This window comes from Daphnia carinata, chromosome 10, assembly GCF_022539665.2.
Source record: "Daphnia carinata strain CSIRO-1 chromosome 10, CSIRO_AGI_Dcar_HiC_V3, whole genome shotgun sequence".
NCBI classification, from domain to species: domain Eukaryota; kingdom Metazoa; phylum Arthropoda; class Branchiopoda; order Diplostraca; family Daphniidae; genus Daphnia; species Daphnia carinata.
Window position 1 is genome coordinate 728815 of NC_081340.1, and position 21366 is coordinate 750180.

Sequence of the window (21366 nt, forward strand, 5' to 3'; positions counted from 1 at the left end):
CAGTTTTGTTTGTTTATGGTTAATGTTTGAATGAGGAAGTATTTTGCACTAGGTTTACGGTGACGTATTGATCATGAACATTAACGTCTTTGCGGGGTGCCTTACGATGCAAGTTCATTTGTCCTAGAATGTTCAATGGCCTCTCGTTTGCAGGTGTTTGTCAACTGGCGATTTCACTAGCTCACATATTAGAGAACTCTGTTTCTTAAATGGTTAATTTTACGATTAAAAGCAGGCAGCTGTGACCAAATGGGTTCACAAAGTTCTCTACTATTGGAAATAGCCTGTAGGCTAGTACCTCTCAGTTGTGTCAGTCCTGTAGAGGTCACTTTGTGCTCTGGGTGAGTTCCAGCATATTAATACATATTACTAACGATACGTTAAGTGATTCAAATCCACCAGCCTTGACGACTAGTGCATCGTCACGTAAGCGTACATGAAAAATATTTAAGTTGTACTATTGTATCGTATCTAAACATCACTGTTCACAATTTAAAAATTTAAAATTGTTGCTTGTTCTGTATTTGTTAAGTTTTGTTCGTGGTAACGGCAGTTTTTTATTTTGTCGTCTTGTAAATGAATGCCGTCAATCATATCGCACTTTCATGTAGCCTACCAGGAAAAGTTTGAAAAGAGTGGGATAACGCACGTCTACTGCTGCTTATCAAAATTTATATTATTCTGTAATATTAATGTACTTGATTGTATTCTCCGATTACCATTCGTTAACGCTATGATTTCAGTAATGAACATTGTTATTCTAGTCATGAACGAACATTAATCTCCAACTTGTTTTTCCTAAATGCAACGTCAACTTAAATGCAGTTGCTTTAAATATTAGCAGCAACATCAGCTTAACATTCTCCAAGTAGCGGTTTATATTCCAAGTTAGTATTTGCTTCGGGATACGTTAGATCCAGTCTTCACCTCACAATGAATAATCTTGGATTTTTTTTGGATCATCTCTGATGTTTTCATCACTTACTAGAGAGTGATTCGAGAATAACGTTATGCATCTATAAATAATTGAAATGAAGACGCTGACTTTGGTTAACGGCATGCATATGACTTGAAGTGGTAAACATGGTGTAATGGCTCTTCATTCTCTCGATTAGTTAATTACGTTTCGCTAATATTTAAAACTATTTTCGAGGGCTAATCTACTGGCGAACAAAGTTCTTCTACACATATCGCTCTGTAACCCAAGACCAAAGTAACTGTGATGACCTGGCAATGTTGCCCCCCTCCCCTCCGATTTAACTTAGAGAGCTCAGTGTGGTTTTAATACTCGACTAGGAAATACACCTAAACATTCTCAGTACAGTGCGCCATATCTAGTTGACTTCATTCCATGGCGCAGTTGGTAGTTTCTTCTCGAAGTGTCTAACTTATTCCCTAACTCTCGTTTTAGTTACGCCGTCAGTTGCTTTGTGTGCGATCAAACAGCAATTTAAACTCATTTTGGTGGTTTTCGTGCAGTTATTCCCACCGGCCATATCTCAGCGTGGTTGGTGGAGGCCACCATTTTTTTTCCCTTAACGGGAGTCTCCTTGCCGCTAACCCGCTAACCCTCCCCCGCTAACAAGTCGGGTGTCTACGTACCGAGCACCCACCATTCGTGGCCTTCTAATATACTTCGTCATATCCTTTTGTTTTTTGGATGAACCCAACTTCCACGTTTCAGTATTACTCTCCGAGCTCAGCGTGTCCAGTCCTGATAGGTTCATATCGCGGTACCATTCAGTTTCACCCACACTTCATTCAACCCCTTTTACACATTTCAATCAATTCAGCTCGGCTTCTACGTTCACGCCTTCCTACATTCACGTACGTACGTCACCAGGCGCACCATCTTGTGAGCACAGCATTTGATTCCCCGAATTGTGCCTTACACGATGGCCCCTAAGCCATTTAAACCGTATAGCACACCATCCCCCCTAGACATGGAAGAGTTCAAGGATTCCTTTGAAATGTGGCATCAGCAATGGAAAATATTTCGGTCCCTTTCAACCATCAACACAGCGCTTCCTCAGGCTGAGCGTCCGTAGTACATCGCGAACATTCTCCTATTTTGTCCCTCTAATGCTACGTTAAAGACGGTGTTAACAATGGGTCTGTCAGCCGCGGATTTGGAGAATGCCTACGTTATAATTACGAAACTGCAGGAGCGGTGTAGCGCTGGTCGAAATTGTCATGTTTGGCACCAGCAATTCGCCTCCCGTGTCCAACGCGATTCAGAGACCGTTGAAAGCTGGCTCATTGACCTCCGAGATTTAGCTCGCAAGTGTGAATTTGAAAAAGATTGCTGTGCTGCCTGCCAGAACACGCGGTTATTGGGTCAGATTGTGTTCGGCGTCATTGACGATGAAGTGCGTCGCAAGCTGTTGGAACTGGGCGCCGAACTGCCACTGGACATCATATCAACCTTATCCGCACGGCGGAGGCCACACGGCTGCAGGTTTATAACATGAGGCAAGGCAATACAGCGCCGGTTAACCAGATTAAGTCAAGAACAAGGAAGCAGCCCAGCGAAAAACCAGCCTATTCACAGAAAAGTCAAGCGCGCGGTAAACCATCTGTTCGACAGCACCCTCCCGGTTGCCAACCCTACGGATGCTGGAATTTGCGGAGCTGCTTCACGTCATGCCATTCCTGTCACAAGTTGGGTCACTTTCAGTCCGTGTGCACCCAAGGTAGCTCAGCGTCCAAGCCAGAGATAGCCAGCAGCATCACTATTCAGTTCATACTTCAAGAGGACATGGTCCAGATCGGTATTACCCCTGTCTACGGTGGCGCGAAGTATCTTATCCGGATGCTGCCAGACACTGGAGCATCCATCGATGCCATCCCAGCCCGTTTGTATCTGAGCCAGTTCAACGACGTCCCGTTATCTTCTCATGGGGCCGAAGCCGTCACGGCCACAGGTGCTCCTATAGCGTCGCTGGGCCAATTTCAAGCGTCGTTGGTGTGGGCCAACAGTTCCAGCAGTCCGGTTGCCACATCAATTCACGTCCTTCAAGAACTTCAACAGCCGGTTATTTCAAAGGCGACACAGAAGAGATTCGGAATGCTGCCCGCCCAATACCCTCATGCGTGTATGTTAGCAGCCCTCACACTCCCCCAGGCAGAGCATCCAGCGGCTCCAGATGTTCAGTCGACATTGAATGAGCTGATGGCTGAGGTCCCTTCCATCTTTGACGGTGTCTGCCGGCCGATGCTGGGCTCTCCATGCCATTTCCGGCTCAAGGAGGACGCAGTCCCCTCATCGATCCGTGGATCGCGCCCTATTGCTGTTCCTCTTATGCCAAAAGTCAAGCGGGAATTAGACATGTTGGAGGAGCAAAACATTATTGCCAAGGTGACTGAGCCAACAGCGTGGGTCCGCCCTATTGTAATTGTTCCAAAGGAGGATGGCGAAGTAAGAATCCGCGGTGATTTCACATCCCCCAACCGGTGCATCATCAGACCAGTCTTTGAAGCACCTACACCATTTCAAGCGGTTCGCACCATCGCACCGGGGATAAAATTTTTCACCGTGATTGACGTACTCAAAGGATACCACCAGGTAGTACTGGACAACGACTCCAGCCTCAGGACGACCGTGTCCACCCCGTTTGGTCGCTACAGATACCTCCGCCTTCCCTTTGGTATTTCTCTCGCTGGAGATGACTACAGTCGGCACCTTGCCGACGTTTTTGACGACTTCCCGAACTGCCGCCGCGTCGTCGAGGACGTGCTTGTTTTTTCGGCCACTTGGGAGGAACACGTTGGCCTGGTAAGGCGGTTGTTCAAACTTGCGGCGGATCATCGGATCGCTATCAACGTAAAGAAAATCGTATTTGCACAATCTTCGGTGTTGTTCGGCGGCTATGTCGTCGGGGAAAACGGATTTCAATCCAACCCTGACCTGCTCAAAGCCATTCGCGAGTTCCCGAAACCTACCTGTGTCTCAGAAATGCGGGCTTTCCATGGTCTCTGTCAGCAGGTAGGAAATTTTTCAGATGACCTGGCCTCCTTGCTCCGCCCTCTAGCGCCATTGTTACGAAAAGATTTCCTCTGGGAGTGGACACAACAGCATGAAATAGATTTCCAAGCGGCCAGGGCCGCGTTATCGTCTTCTTCGATTTCCGAATTTGGCGTTTTACAACCCGGCTCGCCCAACGTCACTCCACGTAGATGCTTCACGTCTCCGCGGGTTAGGTTTCATCCTCCGTCAGCAGCAAACAGGGGGCAGATGGATGGTCGTGCAAGCGGAATCCCGTTTTCTGTCAGACGCCAAATCCCGCTACGCCATGATTGAGCTGGAGTGCTTGGCAGCTGCGTGGGCGATGCGGAAATGTCGTCAATTCCTTGAAGGCCTACCATCCTTCCAACTGGTCACAGATCACCGCCCCTTATCCCTATCCTCAATGACTATCATTTGGACAAGCTGGACAATCCCCGGATTTTGCGCCTCCGCCTGTTGATGCAGCGCTATTCCTTTGTTGCATCGTGGGTACCAGGCAAGAATAACGTGATGGCCGACGCATTATCCCGTTCTCCCGTGGATCAGCCCTCCTCAACAGACGAAATCGCGGAAAGCCTCTATTTAGCGTCCGAGCGCATTCACTTGATGGATGTTTTGGAAGGGTCCAGCGCCACCAATCCTGATATGCTGCTGTCATCTGTGTCTGCGGCATCTGCCGTAGATCCTGTAATGATTTCCCTACGTCAAACCATTCTGTAGGGTTTCCCGAATGAAGAGTGTAACCTTCCGTTAGAAATCCGGCATTTTGGCAGGTACGCAGCCGTCTCTATATCGATGGAGACCTCATCCTGGTCGGTCCTCGGGTGGTCATCCCGGCATCCTTACGTCAGGAGATTCTTCATACGCTCCATCAGATGCATCAGGGGGTAACAAAAATTCGCCAGCGCGCGCGGCAATCGGTGTATTGGCCCTCCATGGACAACGATATTGTCATGGCTGTTAAATCTTGTCCGTCGTGCTCCGAACGCCTCCCGTCACTTCCATCGGAACCTCTTCCCCCCCACGAGCCAGTCTCCCGTCCGTTCGAATTCATCTTTGCCGACCTTGGCACTTTCCGCGGTCGGGATTTCTTAATCATTGCCGACCAGTATAGTGGGTGGCCCCAGGTTTATCCCTTCCCTGACACCAACACATCAGCGCGTCGGATCATTGACGCATTCCGTTCGTTCTTCACATGCAGCGCGGGCGTCCCGGTAAAGCTTTGGTCAGACGGTGGCCCAAAATTTAATTCTGACGAGTACCTGTCATTTCTGCGTGAATGGCACATCTCACACGGTCGTTCTTTGCCTCACCACCCGAAGTCAAACTGTCACGCATAAACAGCTGTAAAATCTATGAAAATGCTCATCGCGGGCTCCTGGACCTCTGGCCTTTGACCTGGACAAATTCGGAAAAGGTCTTCTTCTTTTCCGCAACGCACCTATTGCTGGGGGCGCATCCCCTTCGCAGATTGTGTTCAATCGACCAACACGCGACTTAATTCCAGCTCACCGTCGTTCGTTTTGCACCGTCGTTGCCGGTTGTTTATTTCGCCGTAACCGGTGTTTTCTTCGCCTCTACAATCCGTCAGTCGCGCAGGAGGGTCCACCTCAGTTGTCGGTTGACACCCTCCTATTCCAAAAAAACTCCAAAAACACAACGTCAGCCGTTCCCCGCCGTTTACAGCGGATTGCAGCCAAGACACCCATGGATAAAGAAGCCTGCCCCGCGGAAGAAAAAGACATGTGATGACCTGGCAATGTTGCCCCCCTCCCCTCCGGTTTAACTTAGAGAGCTCAGTGTGGTTTTGGTATTCAGACTAGGAAATACACCTAAACATTCTCGGTACAGTTCGCCCTATCTAGTTGACTTCATTACAGTAACAACAACCAAAAAGTAATTAAATTACAGAAGCAAGAGGTGATTGTTGGTGGTGCTTGGAAGCGAACCTTACCTCAGGGACTTATCTGAAGTCAATATGTTTTGTTAGAAATTACAAAGAGAAAGCAATTTTTTAAAATTACTCTTCTTCGACATCGACTGCACGAATTTTCAATAATGAACCTTGTTTGTTTACATGTGCAAATAAATTCGCCATCTATTTCGAACACTGTTTTAAGGTTACCGCGTACGTCACTGTAAACTAATGGACGAAGATTCTCATCTCAGAAATTTTTTTACTTTTACGTTAAAGACTAATTGATATTGAAATAGGTGCAACTTATTATATAATCTGAACATCGTGGCCATCATCACTATGAGGTAAAAAAGCTGAATCACATCCTCTAAGCATCTTGTAAATGTCAGCAGAACAATGTCCGCGGGAACTCGTTACACGTCCACTAACCTTTTCATTTCTGTACTGAATATTTACGCGAAGCTCACACGGCAGCAACGAACATAGAGTGAATGGGTTTGTAACGAAGTCATAAAATACAAATTTTATTGAATTATATTGTGTCTTGATTGTTTGTTTTATTAATATGGTTATATATACATCCGTTGCCTTTATGCTTTATAAATATCATAATTCAAGTGTTGTTACTCTTTCGGTGAATTCTATTTTTATATTATACTTTGTGCTCTACTTATTTCCGATTGGATGAATCTTCATGCGTAGGAAGTCGCGCCATGCATTTCCGTGAATATGAAATGTTCCTGCGTACGACATCCGGAGCTCATTTGTCGGAAATGCTATGTCTCCTTAAGCATGCAAGACCTATAAAAGGATACCCTTTTGTTCCCAAAAGTTAGTTCTTGTTCCTCTTCGTTCTTACACTAGTTCCTGTTCTTGCTCAAATTTCAGTTCTAGTGCTATTCCATCTACAAGTGTTGTTCCATTCGTCAATTCTCGTGAGTAACAATTGTGTTTAATTCAATAACTATTTTAAGTGCTTCTCATCGCTTCTTGTACGACCGATGAGCCTATAATCTATATCTTCCCCACGACGGTTCATCTTTATTTCCATCCTCGCCACCGCGGTGACGGTAAGGTTGAATCCGCATAACTCTATCTCCCTTTCCGTTTCCCCTTTATGCCCTATAACTGCGTATCCCCTTTGTTATTCGCTTGGCCTACTAGGATAAAATATATTCGGCATTGTGGTAACGCCTTCCGAGTTCATTCATTATTTATTTATTCATTATTATCATTTCTTGTCTTAATCAAGTAAAGTCATTCTTCCTACAAGGAGAATGCTTTACATAATGGTGGCAGCGATCTATCGAACTCACCCACAATGACGGATAATATTTTTTCTAGTAGGCATAAACTTTCTCGCACACCTGTATCCGCTACTAACAGTCCTATCGAGCCAGTTATTCAAATTGATGAAGGTGTAGCCAGAACTCTTAATTTTGATAAAACTTCCACTTCAAATCTGTCTGGATCTGATAAGTTTACGGGTAATAAAACTTCGAGAAAAGCAGAAAGGAGCTTTTCTGCTAGCCATCAAGAGCCTCAAGGAGAGGGAGAAGGATTTCCAATCGAGCGACCCGAAAATCTGGGATCATCTTGTCGCGTTGATGCGCGACATTCAGAGGAATTACGACGCCGAAAAATTAACACTGACGGATTGGAAACAACCGAAGACACTTCTGAAGTATCTGACATCCATTCTGGAGGTGAAAGCCAGTGTACCGATCACGAAGAAGACGAAGAAGCAGACAGAGGAAATTGTGACGGAGCTCAAGGAAATTTTCACACGACACGCGAGACAGGTTCTGACTTGCGTACACGGACAAATTTACAACATAATAGACCTTCAAGTGGTCACACCACAACAAAGCGAGAACTATTCGGCTTCGTTCCAAGACGGGACATCACCGACAGAGACGAGGACGGGAGATACGTGGAAATCATCACCAAAGTGAGCGACACATCCCTTCATCTGGAAGAGATCTTGCTGGCGTCCCAACGAACGTTCCTGAAGGAAGTAGCCAACCTAGCGGCATACCTAAAGAAACTACAACTCATCAACAATTTGGAGGTACTACAGCCGGAAATCATATTCCTTTTGGACAAACTGAACAATTTTCCGGAAGCCAACAACCCGTTCTTCGCACAGCAGGCGAGCGACATCAAGCCAATAATCACGCAAACGGAACAAAAATTGAGACAATCGCTGACGTTCATACAAACGAGACCAACGCAGCAAAAAAGCACGCCAATCCAACAAACATCGCCGCTGTCGGGAAGCATTCCAAAGAGGAAACGGTCGCGCAGAAGAAACTATCATTTCAATCAGTCACAAACCCTACACTGTCCTACGTACCCTCTACCCTGTCTTCGAGCCCGCCCACCCAGCCAGTGGGATACAACGCAGGGGAATTTAAGGCAATTACGAACGACATTTCAGAACACCCTCAGAATTCACAGGGAAGAACTTTGAATTTTTTAAAATTTAATCCAAACATGGCGGAATCTTGTTCTCCATCAAGAGCGGCCACGGTCGATGATTTGAACGATTTCCAAAATAATCAACACACTTTTTCCCGTTTACAGCTACTTCCTTCTTTTTCTGGAAATCCCCTGGTGCGTTTTGACTCCTGGTTAGAATCTTTTGAAAGTATAGTAGAAGGATCAGGTTGGTCTGAGGGGAAGATTATTCAGATGTTAAGGGCAAAATTGGCTGATAAAGCTTTCTCGATTATTCAGGCAACTTTGAAGGGTCATCCTCACAACTATGCTTTAATTAAAGAATCTCTTCTTGATCATTTTCATGGTGACGAAAATGCTGATTTTTATCAAAAGAAGTTTAATAAAGCTAAGCGTAAGCCAGGGGAAAAGATTATAGAATATGCTCATCGTTTGCAGGAAACGCGCATATCCTGTAGGCTATTCAGAAGCATCTTTTGCTATAATTGTTATGCAAAAATTTATAGAGGGGTTGGATTCCAAATTACAATCGAAAGTTAAATATAAAGAATTTAAGAATTTTAATGATCTTATTTCGGCAACACGAATGTATGCATTGCGACTGGAAGCCATGGAAACGGATAGGGAAAAACATGATTTTATTAGGGCAGTGACTGAGCCTCCTGACACCAAAGACGCAGAATTTAAAGAACTAAAGGAAATAGTATTGGAGCAAAAAGAATTCGTCAAAAATGCCGTAGCAAATATCAGACAGGGAAGCAAACAAGTCGATGACCCAAAAACTGAAAAGGAGGAAATTAAGAGCGCACTTCTTGAGCTAACGCAAGCGATAAGGCATTTGCAATTTGATAAAAACGTATCAAGTGCACCCTATAAGAAGCAAGTTTCGTTCCAAACTAGTAACAGTAACCAGGATAGGAATTGGAGACCTCCGCAGCAGAATAACAATAACAATGGCGCACAACCTTTCAATAAATTCCCGGATAGGCCTACAGCTCATAAAACCCCTTTTTCAAAACCAGCTGGTGATTCCAACCATAAGCCTACACAGCCACAGCTGATTTGCAATTTTTGTGGATATAAGGGTCATTCTCAGACAAATTGTTACAAATATCAACGGCAAAGTTTGGAACAAGCTCAGCCACCAATATGCTATTCATGTCGGGAAATTGGCCATAAATCAAACAACTGTCCAAAGGCAAAAAACCAGAGTAGGCCTAACATTCCAGGTCCGCCTCCGAATCAGGGAAACCAGTAGGTATCAACTGTAACTTCGGGTCAGTTGATAGGGAGCCTCCGTTTAAATCCCGACAAGTCGCAAAATTAACAACCATAACGAATGAATCGACACCGAGAATTCCATTGAAAATTCATCAGATCCCATTTCAAGCATTATTCGATACAGGAGCGTCTAAGAGTATTATTCATGAGAAATTATTTAAGAAATTACCCCAAAGAGGTCAAGTGATCTGCAGTCAACTTGATTTTGATTTATACGATGTAGGGGAGAAAAAATTACACACGCTGGGGAGCGTTACTTTACCCGTGCGATACGGAGAGTCAGTTTTGGAACAAGAGTTTATTGTTACAAATGGTGTTTCTGAGGTCTGTATCCTTGGATGGGACGCAATCCAGAAACACGGATTTCGGCTTGATGGAGAAGCCAAGAGCATTTATTTAGCAAGAGATAAGCAGGGATCAGCTATTTCTAGCATTCCGGACATGGCAGTTACTTCGGTCAAAAAGACGACGTTATCTCGTCAGACGTCGCTAGTAATTGCCGCGCAAATGAAAGGGTCATTTCCGTTTGTTCCGCCGAATACAGCTTTTATATTTACCCCAGCAGAAGATTTGCCGGCCGGCGTTTTTATTGAGGAGTTCGTAGGAAAAGTATCGAGAGATGGAAAATATAATATTCTAGTATATAATATTCGTAGTAAAAGAGCCTATTGTAATTCCGGAGGTCGACCCCGAATTCCAAACACAGCTCGCTAAATTATTAAATGACTTTCACGACTTGTTCGCTGCAAAAGATTCAGAATTAGGCAACACAGATCTTATAAAACATACAATTAATACACAGGGACGAGGCCCTATTCGACAACGCCCTTACAGAGTTACGAATAATCAAAGAAAATTATTAGAGGATAAGGTACAAGAAATGCTTGACGCAGATGTAATTCAGTATTCGCATTCGCCATGGGCTTCACCTGTGGTTTTAGTTGAGAAAAAAAGTGGAGAAGTCAGGTTTTGCGTCGATTATCGAAAATTAAATAGTATCACAAAGAAAGATTCTTTTCCTATGCCAAGGATAGATGAAACATTGGATAAATTGTATGGGAAGAAATTTTTCACTACTCTCGATTTAGCCGCTGGATATTGGCAAATTCAGGTAGATGAGCCAGCAATAGAAAAAACAGCATTTGTTGTAGAAAATAATCTTTACGAATTTAAGCGTATGGCATTTGGCTTGTGCAATGCACCTGCCACATTTCAAAGACTAATGAATTATGTACTGAAAGACGTTTGAGGAAGTAAGGCATTAGTTTATTTGGATGATGTGATAATCTTTTCTGATAATTTCGAAGACCATTTGAGGGATATTCGTGAAATTTTTCAACTGCTACAGGATGCGAATTTAAAATTAAAACTTAAAAAATGCCAGTTTATTAAACGATCGGTAAATTATTTAGGCCATGTCATTTCGACCGAAGGGATTAAGCCAGATCCAGGGAAAATCGATAAAATAGTGAATTATAAAACACCTTCTTCTGTAGACGAAGTAAGATCATTTTTGGGATTATCCGGATATTATAGGAGATTTATTCAAAATTTTGGATCAATAGCTAAGCCATTGACGAGATTAACTCATAAGGACCTTAGCAGAAAACCTTTTGTTTGGGGTACTGAGGAGCAAGCTGCCTTTGAAAAATTACGAACTTCTCTCGTTACGCCCCCAGTATTAGTTTACCCCAATTTCAATGGAAAATTTTTACTTTTCACAGACGCATGTGATTATGGAATAGGAGCGGTGCTTTCGCAGATACAAAATGGCCACGAGCATCGGATAGCATATTCTAGTAGACAATTAACGAAAGCTGAGACGAAATATGCCACTACAGAAAAAGAAGCTTTAGCGGTGATTGATGCGATTAAACATTTTCGACATTATCTTTTGGATAAGCCATTCGAAATTATTAGTGATCATCGTCCATTACAGTGGCTTAAGGATCAAAAAGATAACAATGGGAGATTAGGACGATGGGCTATATTATTAGCTGCGACCAATTATGAATTAAAGTATAGGCCTGGTCGTATTCACCAAAATGCTGACTGTTTGTCACGTTTAAAGGTGGCTAGTATTCAAACTGAAAAAAATATCAAATTTATTTGTGAAAAGCAATTAGAAGATGAACTGTGTATAGCTATTAGGAATTATTTGGAGAAAGGAGAGCTAGATGAAATTTTTCAACAATCTAGGCCAGATTGGGTAAAAGAAATTGAATATTTTGAAATTATTGAAGGTACACTTTATCGACATGAGTTGCCTTCGTCAAATAGCAAACGCAGCGAAATAAATTATCAATTTGTATTGCCCGCATCGCTCCGCCATCTGGTGCTCAGGGAACTACATGATGTACCGATGGGGGGACATTTAGCTTTTTATAAAACTTACTTAAAAGTTAAAAATCATTATTTTGGCCTAATATGAGGAGCGATATTAAAGAATATTGTCAGGCTTGCGAAATATGTATAGCTAACACTTCCTCCACATATAGAGCACTTTTTCACCCCCACGAGGTTGCGAAAGCGCCCTTTCAAGTAATTGGAATGGATTTCCTAGGGCCTATTACTCCAATTTGGCCTAACGGGAATAGTTATATTTTAGTTATTACCGATTATTTTAGCCGATGGGTAGAAGCCGTCGCTTTAAAAGACCAAACTGCGTTAACAACAGCTGAGTGTATATATAAAACCATCATTGTCCGTCATGGGATGCCGAAAGCTATTTTATCTGATCGTGGAACAAATTTCACGTCCAAATTATTTCGCTATTTTTGCAAAAAGTTAAAGATCGATCAAAGATTAACGACTGCATATAATCCAGCCAGTAATGGGGAGACCGAGAGATTTAATAGAACATTAACAACTATGTTAAGGAAAGAATTAAAGGATGGAGAGCATTCCAATTGGGAGGATATGTTGGACGATGTTTTATTTGCTTATCGTAGTTCAGTGCACGCGTCAACACTTGACACCCCTTATTATTTGCTTCACGGTAGGGACCCCAATATTCCAATTAATGAATTTCTAGATGCGTCCCCAAAAACCTTTAAATCTTCTTCCGATTATGTGGGGAATTTAGCGGAACGTTTGCGATATAGTTTCCAAAGGGTTAGAGAAGAAAGTGAAAAAGCTAGGAAGCGCCAGAGGGAACAATATAATAAACGTGCAAAAGAAAAGCGATACGCGGTAGGCGATAGAGTGTTATTGGATATTCGTGTAGTTAAAGATGGGGATAGTAAGAAATTCACTTCTAAATATAAAAGGCCGTATAGGATAGTTAAGGTATATTCTAATAATACAGTAGATATAGCAGATAATTCCTATGTCTGTCAACGCACTCACGTTAACAGATTAAAACCTTTGTATGAAACAATGCTTTGGAAGACCGAGCATTGTCCTCCATTTGAATCGTCTTCGGAGTTCGAGAATCGATTTCGTAAAACGATTTCAACTCAAACAATTGATGAATCAGAAAATCTGGATAAGCCTATAGATGAAGTTGATGATTTGTATATTATCCAAGAAATTGTAAACCCTTCCCCTGATGTAAGCACTACACTTCTTGGCGACGACTTGAAAATACACACCGGAAAAGAGGCGAGAACCCTCGCGACGGAAAAAAATACGAATTCGATTGAAAAATCGACGAAGATGGAGTTCATTCATCTGGATTCACACGATTCTGAAAATTGTGCGAAAGACACGCCGGAAAAGTGTCCACCAATTGAGATACAATATGAACATTTGCAAGAAAATTTGGGAAAGGATGCACCTGAAACAGTCGCGAACACCGGACGTCCACAAAGAAATCGCAGGAAGCCTATTCGATATGGATTTTAATATGAATCTCTCTTGGCTGCTTTGCTACGGTTAGAAGGGACTATATAAGCCCATGACACACAGTGACGGATATTCAGCAGTTTGTGTTTGGTGATCTTGATTCCGACATGGATTCTGACAGCACGGTGGAACTGAACCAGTGGGACATCGCCCAAACCATCGAAGTGGCGACGACATCTACTCCACTCACCGGTAACGAAGAACCGGCGAGCAAACGTCCCAAGATAAAAGGAGTAGGAGAGTTAGTAGAAACCGACGAAGAAGAGGAGATACGGCGGGAAAAGGCCGTGGAGGAATTTCTACAACCAATATTGACTAAGGACGAAAAAAGGAAAAGAGACGACGACGACAAACTGTGGGATGAGATGTGGGATAATTATCGAAGCCCAGGTGCTCATTCCCAGGACTCGGAAAACGAATTTAACTGGCGTCGGGAGCAGCGCCGCTACAACAGAGAAATGCGTCGACGGACAAGAGAGTTGGCGGAGGAACTACAACTCTATATCCGCCAAGAAAACTGGAAAAAAGCGGTGCTTAAATTAAAGAAGAATCTGGATCTGGATCCTGAAAATCGAAGTCCACCCCTTTATGGTTGGTTTCCAGAAGACTGGAACCCGGCTTACCGTTGCAGATTTTGCAAGAAGGATTGAAGGAAGAAGAACCGAAATTTTTGTCATTTTTAATACTTTCTTTTATTCTCTTTATTGTAATGCTTTTGTGTATGTGTAATGTTATCCTCTTGTGTATGAGCTCTTTTATGATTATTCCCTCTTATATTCATGTTTGTATTCTCCACCGACTTATATGGCATGGCATCTCTTATATTCGCTCGTCCGACGTTCAGTATATTTACGCTTAGTTTTCCGAACCTCGTATAATTTTTTTTTCTCTTAATTATTATTTACTATTTTCTGGTGATGATAGAAGAGATTTTTCTCTTTTATGATACGCGGTTGATGAGGCAAGTAAAATATAACAACAAGAGTAGGAAAAATTGAAATTCAAATATCCCCAGTTGAAGAGTAGTATTACTCTACTGTAATCAAATCGGACAAGGGTACGATGACAAGAGGTGCGAATGCAGGAAACGCGTATATATATATACACATGAATATATATATATATGAATTTCGATGATGAGCTGTTCGATTTCTCCTATTTATGATTAAGTTGTACCATTTGTTGCTTCTGATATATATATTAATGTTGGAGATACATGAATTTTGTATATGTTTTTGTGTTTCGGGGAATTTGTAATCCGCGATTTCCCGAATGTTCCCCTATAAGATTACATCTGCTCTCGCTTGCATCAATAGTGGATTCGGCTCAACGGAAGATTTGCTTACGATATCAAGAAGAAGCAATTAAAATAAGGCATTAAACGTGTCGTCTTGGAAAAACAAAGAGAAATAGTTCTCGATTCCGAGAAATTGTTCAGCATAGCTTACGACAACAATATCTTAAAATATATTCGACGCTGTTGGATGGCCAGGAATCAATCCTTCATCGCAACTCGTAACGTCGTTCTGCCAAGAAAAGTTTTTTTTCGTTCCGGAAAAATGCCAAAGGATAACAACAGAAGTCATAGGCTGCCACCTTATACCACTCGTCGGCATAGTTCCGACAGTGCTTGGCGGCTAAGGCCAATTGATTTCGGTGAGCCGGAAGCGGGGCCATCTGGCCACATTACCCCCCCATCTATTCCACCCCGGATCCGAACCGACCCGCCCTCAACACCGGCGCACCCCAACACGCTTCGACTACGGCCACTCTCAGAACTCTTGGCTATTCCACCTACCCGGCCTACCCGACGCGACCTCGACGTGCACTACCTGAATCTTCGGACTGGAATTTTGAAACTAGAGCTACACAAAGCTCTGAACGAGGGGAAATGGCAACGGTCTGTGGAGAAACTTCAGGAGATCCTGGAGCTTGACCCGCAAAACCGTATGCCCCCACCACCAAATTGGGCACTATCCCAATGGTGGATACAAGACGTCTGCCCCACCTGCGGACGGGCCGGAAGGCGCCCCAGTGGACCGGCAGTCATAACCATTGATGACTAGCCTTTCGTGTATTGTTTTTTTATGTTATTATTTCTCCACATTCATCTCTTTGTAATTGTATCTCACTTCTTGTACAACACTAACACAATACGTAGACATTTGGTGCAGAAGACAAAATCACTCTCGGAAAACAAAAACTTTTTCTTATAGTTACACCAAAGTTTTTTTTCTTCAAACACAATTATTCTTTCGCCTGTACCTCCAAGCCACTTTTCTACACTTCTTCTTATTGAATATAGCCAACGCCCAGATTTCCCCCAACGCGTCACTCACTTTACACTTCTTTTCAATTGTCTTTCCCGTTGAACACTAAATATATTCCAACACTTCGCAGCAAGGGAAGAAATATATTTTCTTTCGTTTACTTTTATCGACCTCCTTTTCTTACTTCTTTTCACTTTCCTTTTCTTACACACTGAAGCTGCCCCAACACTTTGCAGCGAGCTAAGGAATATATCTCCTTTCGTTGAGTTTTATCATCTCCCTTTCACACCTCCTTCTGTTCCTTCTTCTTCAATATTGAAGCGTACCAACATTTCGAACCAAGTAGAGAAAAATATTCTTGCTCCCTCTTTTTGCCGGAGGGCAACTAACAAGCCTTTCCATACTCTTGCATTCGTATTCTGAAATTCCTTGTTTCCCCTCAAGGCGCATTGGCTCCGCCCACCCGTTCATATTTCACATTCTTTTCCCTTCGTTTCTAGCCAAGTCCCTTTTTCCATGCGTTGGACTTAGAAAAAAAAATGAAAACCCGAGTTTGACCTTTCGCGCACGGACTTTTTTCGCCGTGAAATTTTAAACATTTCTTTTCTTCTCCGCATAATTAAACGAATCAATCTTTTTCTATCATTTCTTTTTGATAATTACGAGCGTCCTTTCCTCTTTCCAATGTTATCATTTTCGATTAAAAATAATTTTTCCTTATGCCCGAAAACACAGTTATAATGCGACACCCTTTTATTCCCTATCCTTTGCCGTAGCGCAGCTACTGAAAAGCCGACGGGAAAGCGTTGACCTTTTGAGAGCCGACGGCAAAATTTTTCACTCTTACTTTCTTTTCTCTTCTTGTCTTTCATTCTATTCTCAATATCTATATATTTATAAAAAGAATCCCAATGCCGATGTAGAATATTTTTGGCCACTGCTCGGTTAAAATTTTTCTTATGTATTGTTTTTTTTTGCGTATGTAGAAATGTCGTCTTTGTCCATTTTATTACGGCTATGTCTTTACGGACTTAGCGTTCGAGCCTTTGAAGTGACCGTATGTGATTGTACGGAGTCGTCGAAAATGGGAATAATTCAATTTTCGGATGCCGATTGTCATCCGGAAATAAATGATAGACATTCCGCTGACGTACGATATTCCATATATAGTGAAGTGCGTGCGGCTGTTCATTTTCCTGGATATATTTGTGCAAAATGGAAACAAATACGCCATGTCACCATGAACTTTTTTGGACAATTAGTGATTGTGCCTGACAAAATTCCGCTTGACATTACGTCTAATGAGTGCAACGATATGATTAACAGTCTCCGGTGCGAGGATCAAAAAATGATTGCTACGGAAAATAAATATGTTTTTGATCGTGAACCTCAAACTTTCGGTCATTGGTTACAAACGATTGACGAGGAAATTGTTAATTGTGCGCTCGAGAAAATTCGTCTTTATCAAGATATCAAAGATGGCACTTTTTCCACACCTATTGGTATTGCTTCCGCATCAACAGGTCATTTGTCGCATAATCATTTAACATTGGTTTGGGACAAAACCTATACCCAACGAACTGAACCCAAGGCTCATCTCATTGAATCTGGAATTGGGAAATTAATCCGAAAAACGGGCAATGATAAAATTTTTCGCCTTCAAGATGATAAAAAACAATTGGACTTTCATTTATCTTTTCAACCGCGTTGTATTCCCATACAAAACTCTTGTTCAAAGAAATCTGATGCTTTTAACATTGTCGGCCAATCAAAACTCTTCGTTACAACGGCGGCCATCATGGAAAATTTGTTGACAATAACATTGGCGGACCCCGCGCCATCTAGCGCTCAAAATTTGGATCATCCCGCTAACTTACAATATATTCGTGATCAATTTACGGACCATGAAAATGAATTATCACGATTAATTCAAATCTTACAATGTGATTCAAGAAAGGCCAAACATGTAAGACCAATTATTGCAGCACAATATAATGGATGGTTAGCTGCTTCGCATCTAGATCGGCCCAAATGCACAAAATTACAAGCATTTGGAAAAACCGCCATTGTCATCTCGTGCAAACCTTTAAATGTGACTTTCGAGACCGTCATAACATCTTGTGGACCGCAACCAAAATTTAAAAACTATACCATTAATTTAGATGGTTGGGAACTTGTTAAATATTCGCCGTGTTATTGGACGAATGGATTTGTGAATTTCAATGACCTACCTTATGCGTTTCGCAATAACACTTGGAAGCCCGTGAACGCAAGTATCGTCTTACCGGTACAAGACCTTGCGCATTCTTTTCGCTATGAAGATGTAAAATTTTTTGAATATGAACATAAAAGTAACCCTGCGTATGGTGAAACTATTATGGATCATATGAGTATTATGGCTGATATTGCCGCAGCTATGAATGAACATTCGCCGAGTGAGTTTTCATCCCATAGTCGACCGAGTGTAACCAACGTTTTGTTATCAGCATCTGGAGTGAACTCTTATACTAGCTGGTGGGAAACTATTAAAAATTATTTCTTCATCGGTGTACTTTGCCTTCTTGGTCTACTTTTTCTACGCATCTGTAATGGCTGTGGATTTTTCGGACTCATCAACAAGTTATGCTGTCGCCCAATTCAAGAACCAGAACCGGATTTTGCTTATGAAGTCTGATTACGGGACGTAATCTCTCACCGCCGGGAGTGATGTAACGAAGTCATAAAATACAAATTTTATTGAATTATATTGTGTCTTGATTGTTTGTTTTATTAATATGGTTATATATACATCCGTTGCCTTTATGCTTTATAAATATCATAATTCAAGTGTTGTTACCCTTTTGGTGAATTCTATTTTTATATTATACTTTGTGCTCTACTTATTTCCGATTGGATGAATCTTCATGCGTAGGAAGTCGCGCCATGCATTTCCGTGAATATGAAATGTTCCTGCGTACGACATCCGGAGCTCATTTGTCGGAAATGCTATGTCTCCTTAAGCATGCAAGACCTATAAAAGGATACCCTTTTGTTCCCAAAAGTTAGTTCTAGTTCCTCTTCGTTCTTCCACTAGTTCCTGTTCTTGCTCAAATTTCAGTTCTAGTGCTATTCCATCTACAAGTGTTGTTCCATTCGTCAATTGTCGTGAGTAACAATTGTGTTTAATTCAATAACTATTTTAAGTGCTTCTCATCGCTTCTTGTACGACCGATGAGCCTATAATCTATATCTTCCCCACGACGGTTCATCTTTATTTCCATCCTCGCCACCGCGTTGACGGTAAGGTTGAATCCGCATAACTCTATCTCCCTTTCCCTTTTCCCTTTATGCCCTATAACTGCGTATCCCCTTTGTTATTCGCTTGGCCTACTAGCATAAAATATATTCGGCATTGTGGTAACGCCTTCCGAGTTCATTCATTATTTATTTATTCATTATTATCATTTCTTGTCTTAATCAAGTAAAGTCATTCTTCCTACAAGGAGAATGCTTTACAGGTTCCTCTCTTTTATCAAGTGCCGATATTATTGGCTGCATGACACATCACTCCATTAATCCACTCCAATGGATTGGATTCACTTATGATGAATTTTACATTCGGGGCTTATTCGCTTATCAATATCAGTCTAGTCTACTTATTATCTATAGTATCAAGCACAAACATTTATAACACGTGTAATAACCATGTCAATAACCATGATAACCATGACGGCCAATCATTAATATCCATCACATCATTTCCTTTTCATCATAAATTTATCCTACACTCTCACTATACATACATTTGATGCTTTTTTCACAGGGTGTGTGGGAATACTGTATATTATGACATATAGATAACTGAAGAGAGGGATTGCTTCAAAATAAAGGGGGGGGAGGTTTAAAAAAGAAAATAAAAGTAGCTCGGGAGTGTGCAGCCGGTTATTGATGGTGTCCGGAGAATCCTTACATGTGCTTTTAGCCTGATGCGTGTACATAAGAAAACCAAAAAAAAAATAGGAAACAGTATAGTAAACCTCGATTCGCTTCATCTCTCACATGCGTGGGTTAGTCTAGGGAGGGGTATACGAAGGAGGTTTGTTGAAATTCAAAACGAATAAACGAGAGCAGCTCAGAGGAGGCGACATCATGATCGATCACAGTAGGCCTATCCGATCGACTCCGGATGATACGGCCAAAAAGGCCCGGAACTTTGAGCCCAAACGGGGGAAAAAAATAGGCCCCATGTATAGAATTTTTTATGTTCTGTCCAGGGTTCCTATCAGAGAAAAAAAAGAAGGGGGGTAGTATGTTATATAGTTACGCATAATACACAAGCTGCCTTACTGGATCTAACGAAGATGTATCAGTTATATTTGCAGCCAGAAACTGACGTGACGATGTCGCTACAATTTTATTTTTAAAGAAGAAAAATAGGCTTACTGTGTCTACAAATTCAGTGAGGATTACACAAAAACGAAAGGTAAAGACAAACAAGTGAATTCGGCAGGAAGAGTACATGGGGATTTTCGGTAACTTTTGTTTTGTATATTTGTTGTTGTATTGGCTTTCCTTTTTTTTCACGTCTTTTTTTTATATGGTGAGGGGGGTAAAGCATACACTCTTTACAGAAACTGAAAAGGAAAATAAGGGGGGAGTTTTAGACTCTTGTGTGTTTGTTCTTGCCCGAAACGATAGGGTGAGGTCTTATAGGCTGCTTCTGACTCACACACGGAGTATTTGTTATATTACCCCCGTTGTGCACACACAGATTTCTAGTGGTGAACTGTGCCGCCCCGTGCGGAACCATTAAAGAGTATTGTGTCCGACTAATGGCCTGGGCGAGAGCCGCTGGTTTGCTTCGATTCACCCCCCCTTCTTGATTCCTCACCATCTCCGGAAGGTTAGGTTATGCTGGGTTCAATTGGGGTACAGCCATCAGCTGATTTTCTTTTTTTGACATCCAATTTGTTTTTCTTTTTAAAGATCTTTCTTTTTTTTCACCCCAATCTTTGTTGGATGTTGTCTCCCCTCTGTTGGTTTCCCCCCGTCATACACACGACCGGTACGGAATCGAGAAATTGGAGAGTTCTCTTACGTCCTCGCTGTTTTTCTAATAGACACAAAAGGGCATAAAAACTCGCTACTCTTTTTATGTGTAGGCGGAAGGAAAGAGAGGGGTAGCAGTCCTCTATTTTTGATAGCCCCTCCGTTTGGAAAAATGATGACCGTCTGTTGCTGTACATCACGATACTATGCTAATAGTGCAAAGGGCAACCTGTTTATGTTGCTTTATACAAAAAGTTTTTGTTTACTGTTGAACCGAAAAAATACGGTGACTTAAGAATCAGTGAGTTAAAATACACTTTGGTATTTGTTTTAAATTAAATAATCCTACAATGGTTTAAGAAATAATATTTTAACCAAGGAAACATTTACATTGCACCAATAAACAACAGGAACGGAGATCGGGGCTAATCGGGACGCGGGTTAGTTGGGACAAGCTATGTTTTACAAAAACCCTTCGTTGTAAAATTATGAAATTTACACATCATGTTTTTTAACTACACGCGCATTTGGGGAGGAGGTTTTGTTGTAGTCGTGGC

At 42.0% G+C, this 21366-nt stretch overlaps 1 protein-coding gene across 1 annotated transcript; it reads left to right on the plus strand.

Moving 5' to 3' along the window:
- The first annotated feature begins 2467 nt into the window (after nt 1-2467).
- Nucleotides 2468-4300, plus strand: LOC130689294 (uncharacterized protein K02A2.6-like). The gene has a single exon (XM_057512294.1). It carries the CDS (start codon nt 2468-2470, stop codon nt 4298-4300), a length of 1833 nt encoding a protein of 610 aa, XP_057368277.1.
- Nucleotides 4301-21366: the final 17066 nt, after the last annotated feature.

Bases quoted from the DNA above. Each gene is read 5' to 3' on its own strand.
- LOC130689294 (XM_057512294.1), top strand. From the start codon at position 2,468: ATGAGGCAAGGCAATACAGCGCCGGTTAACCAGATTAAGTCAAGAACA.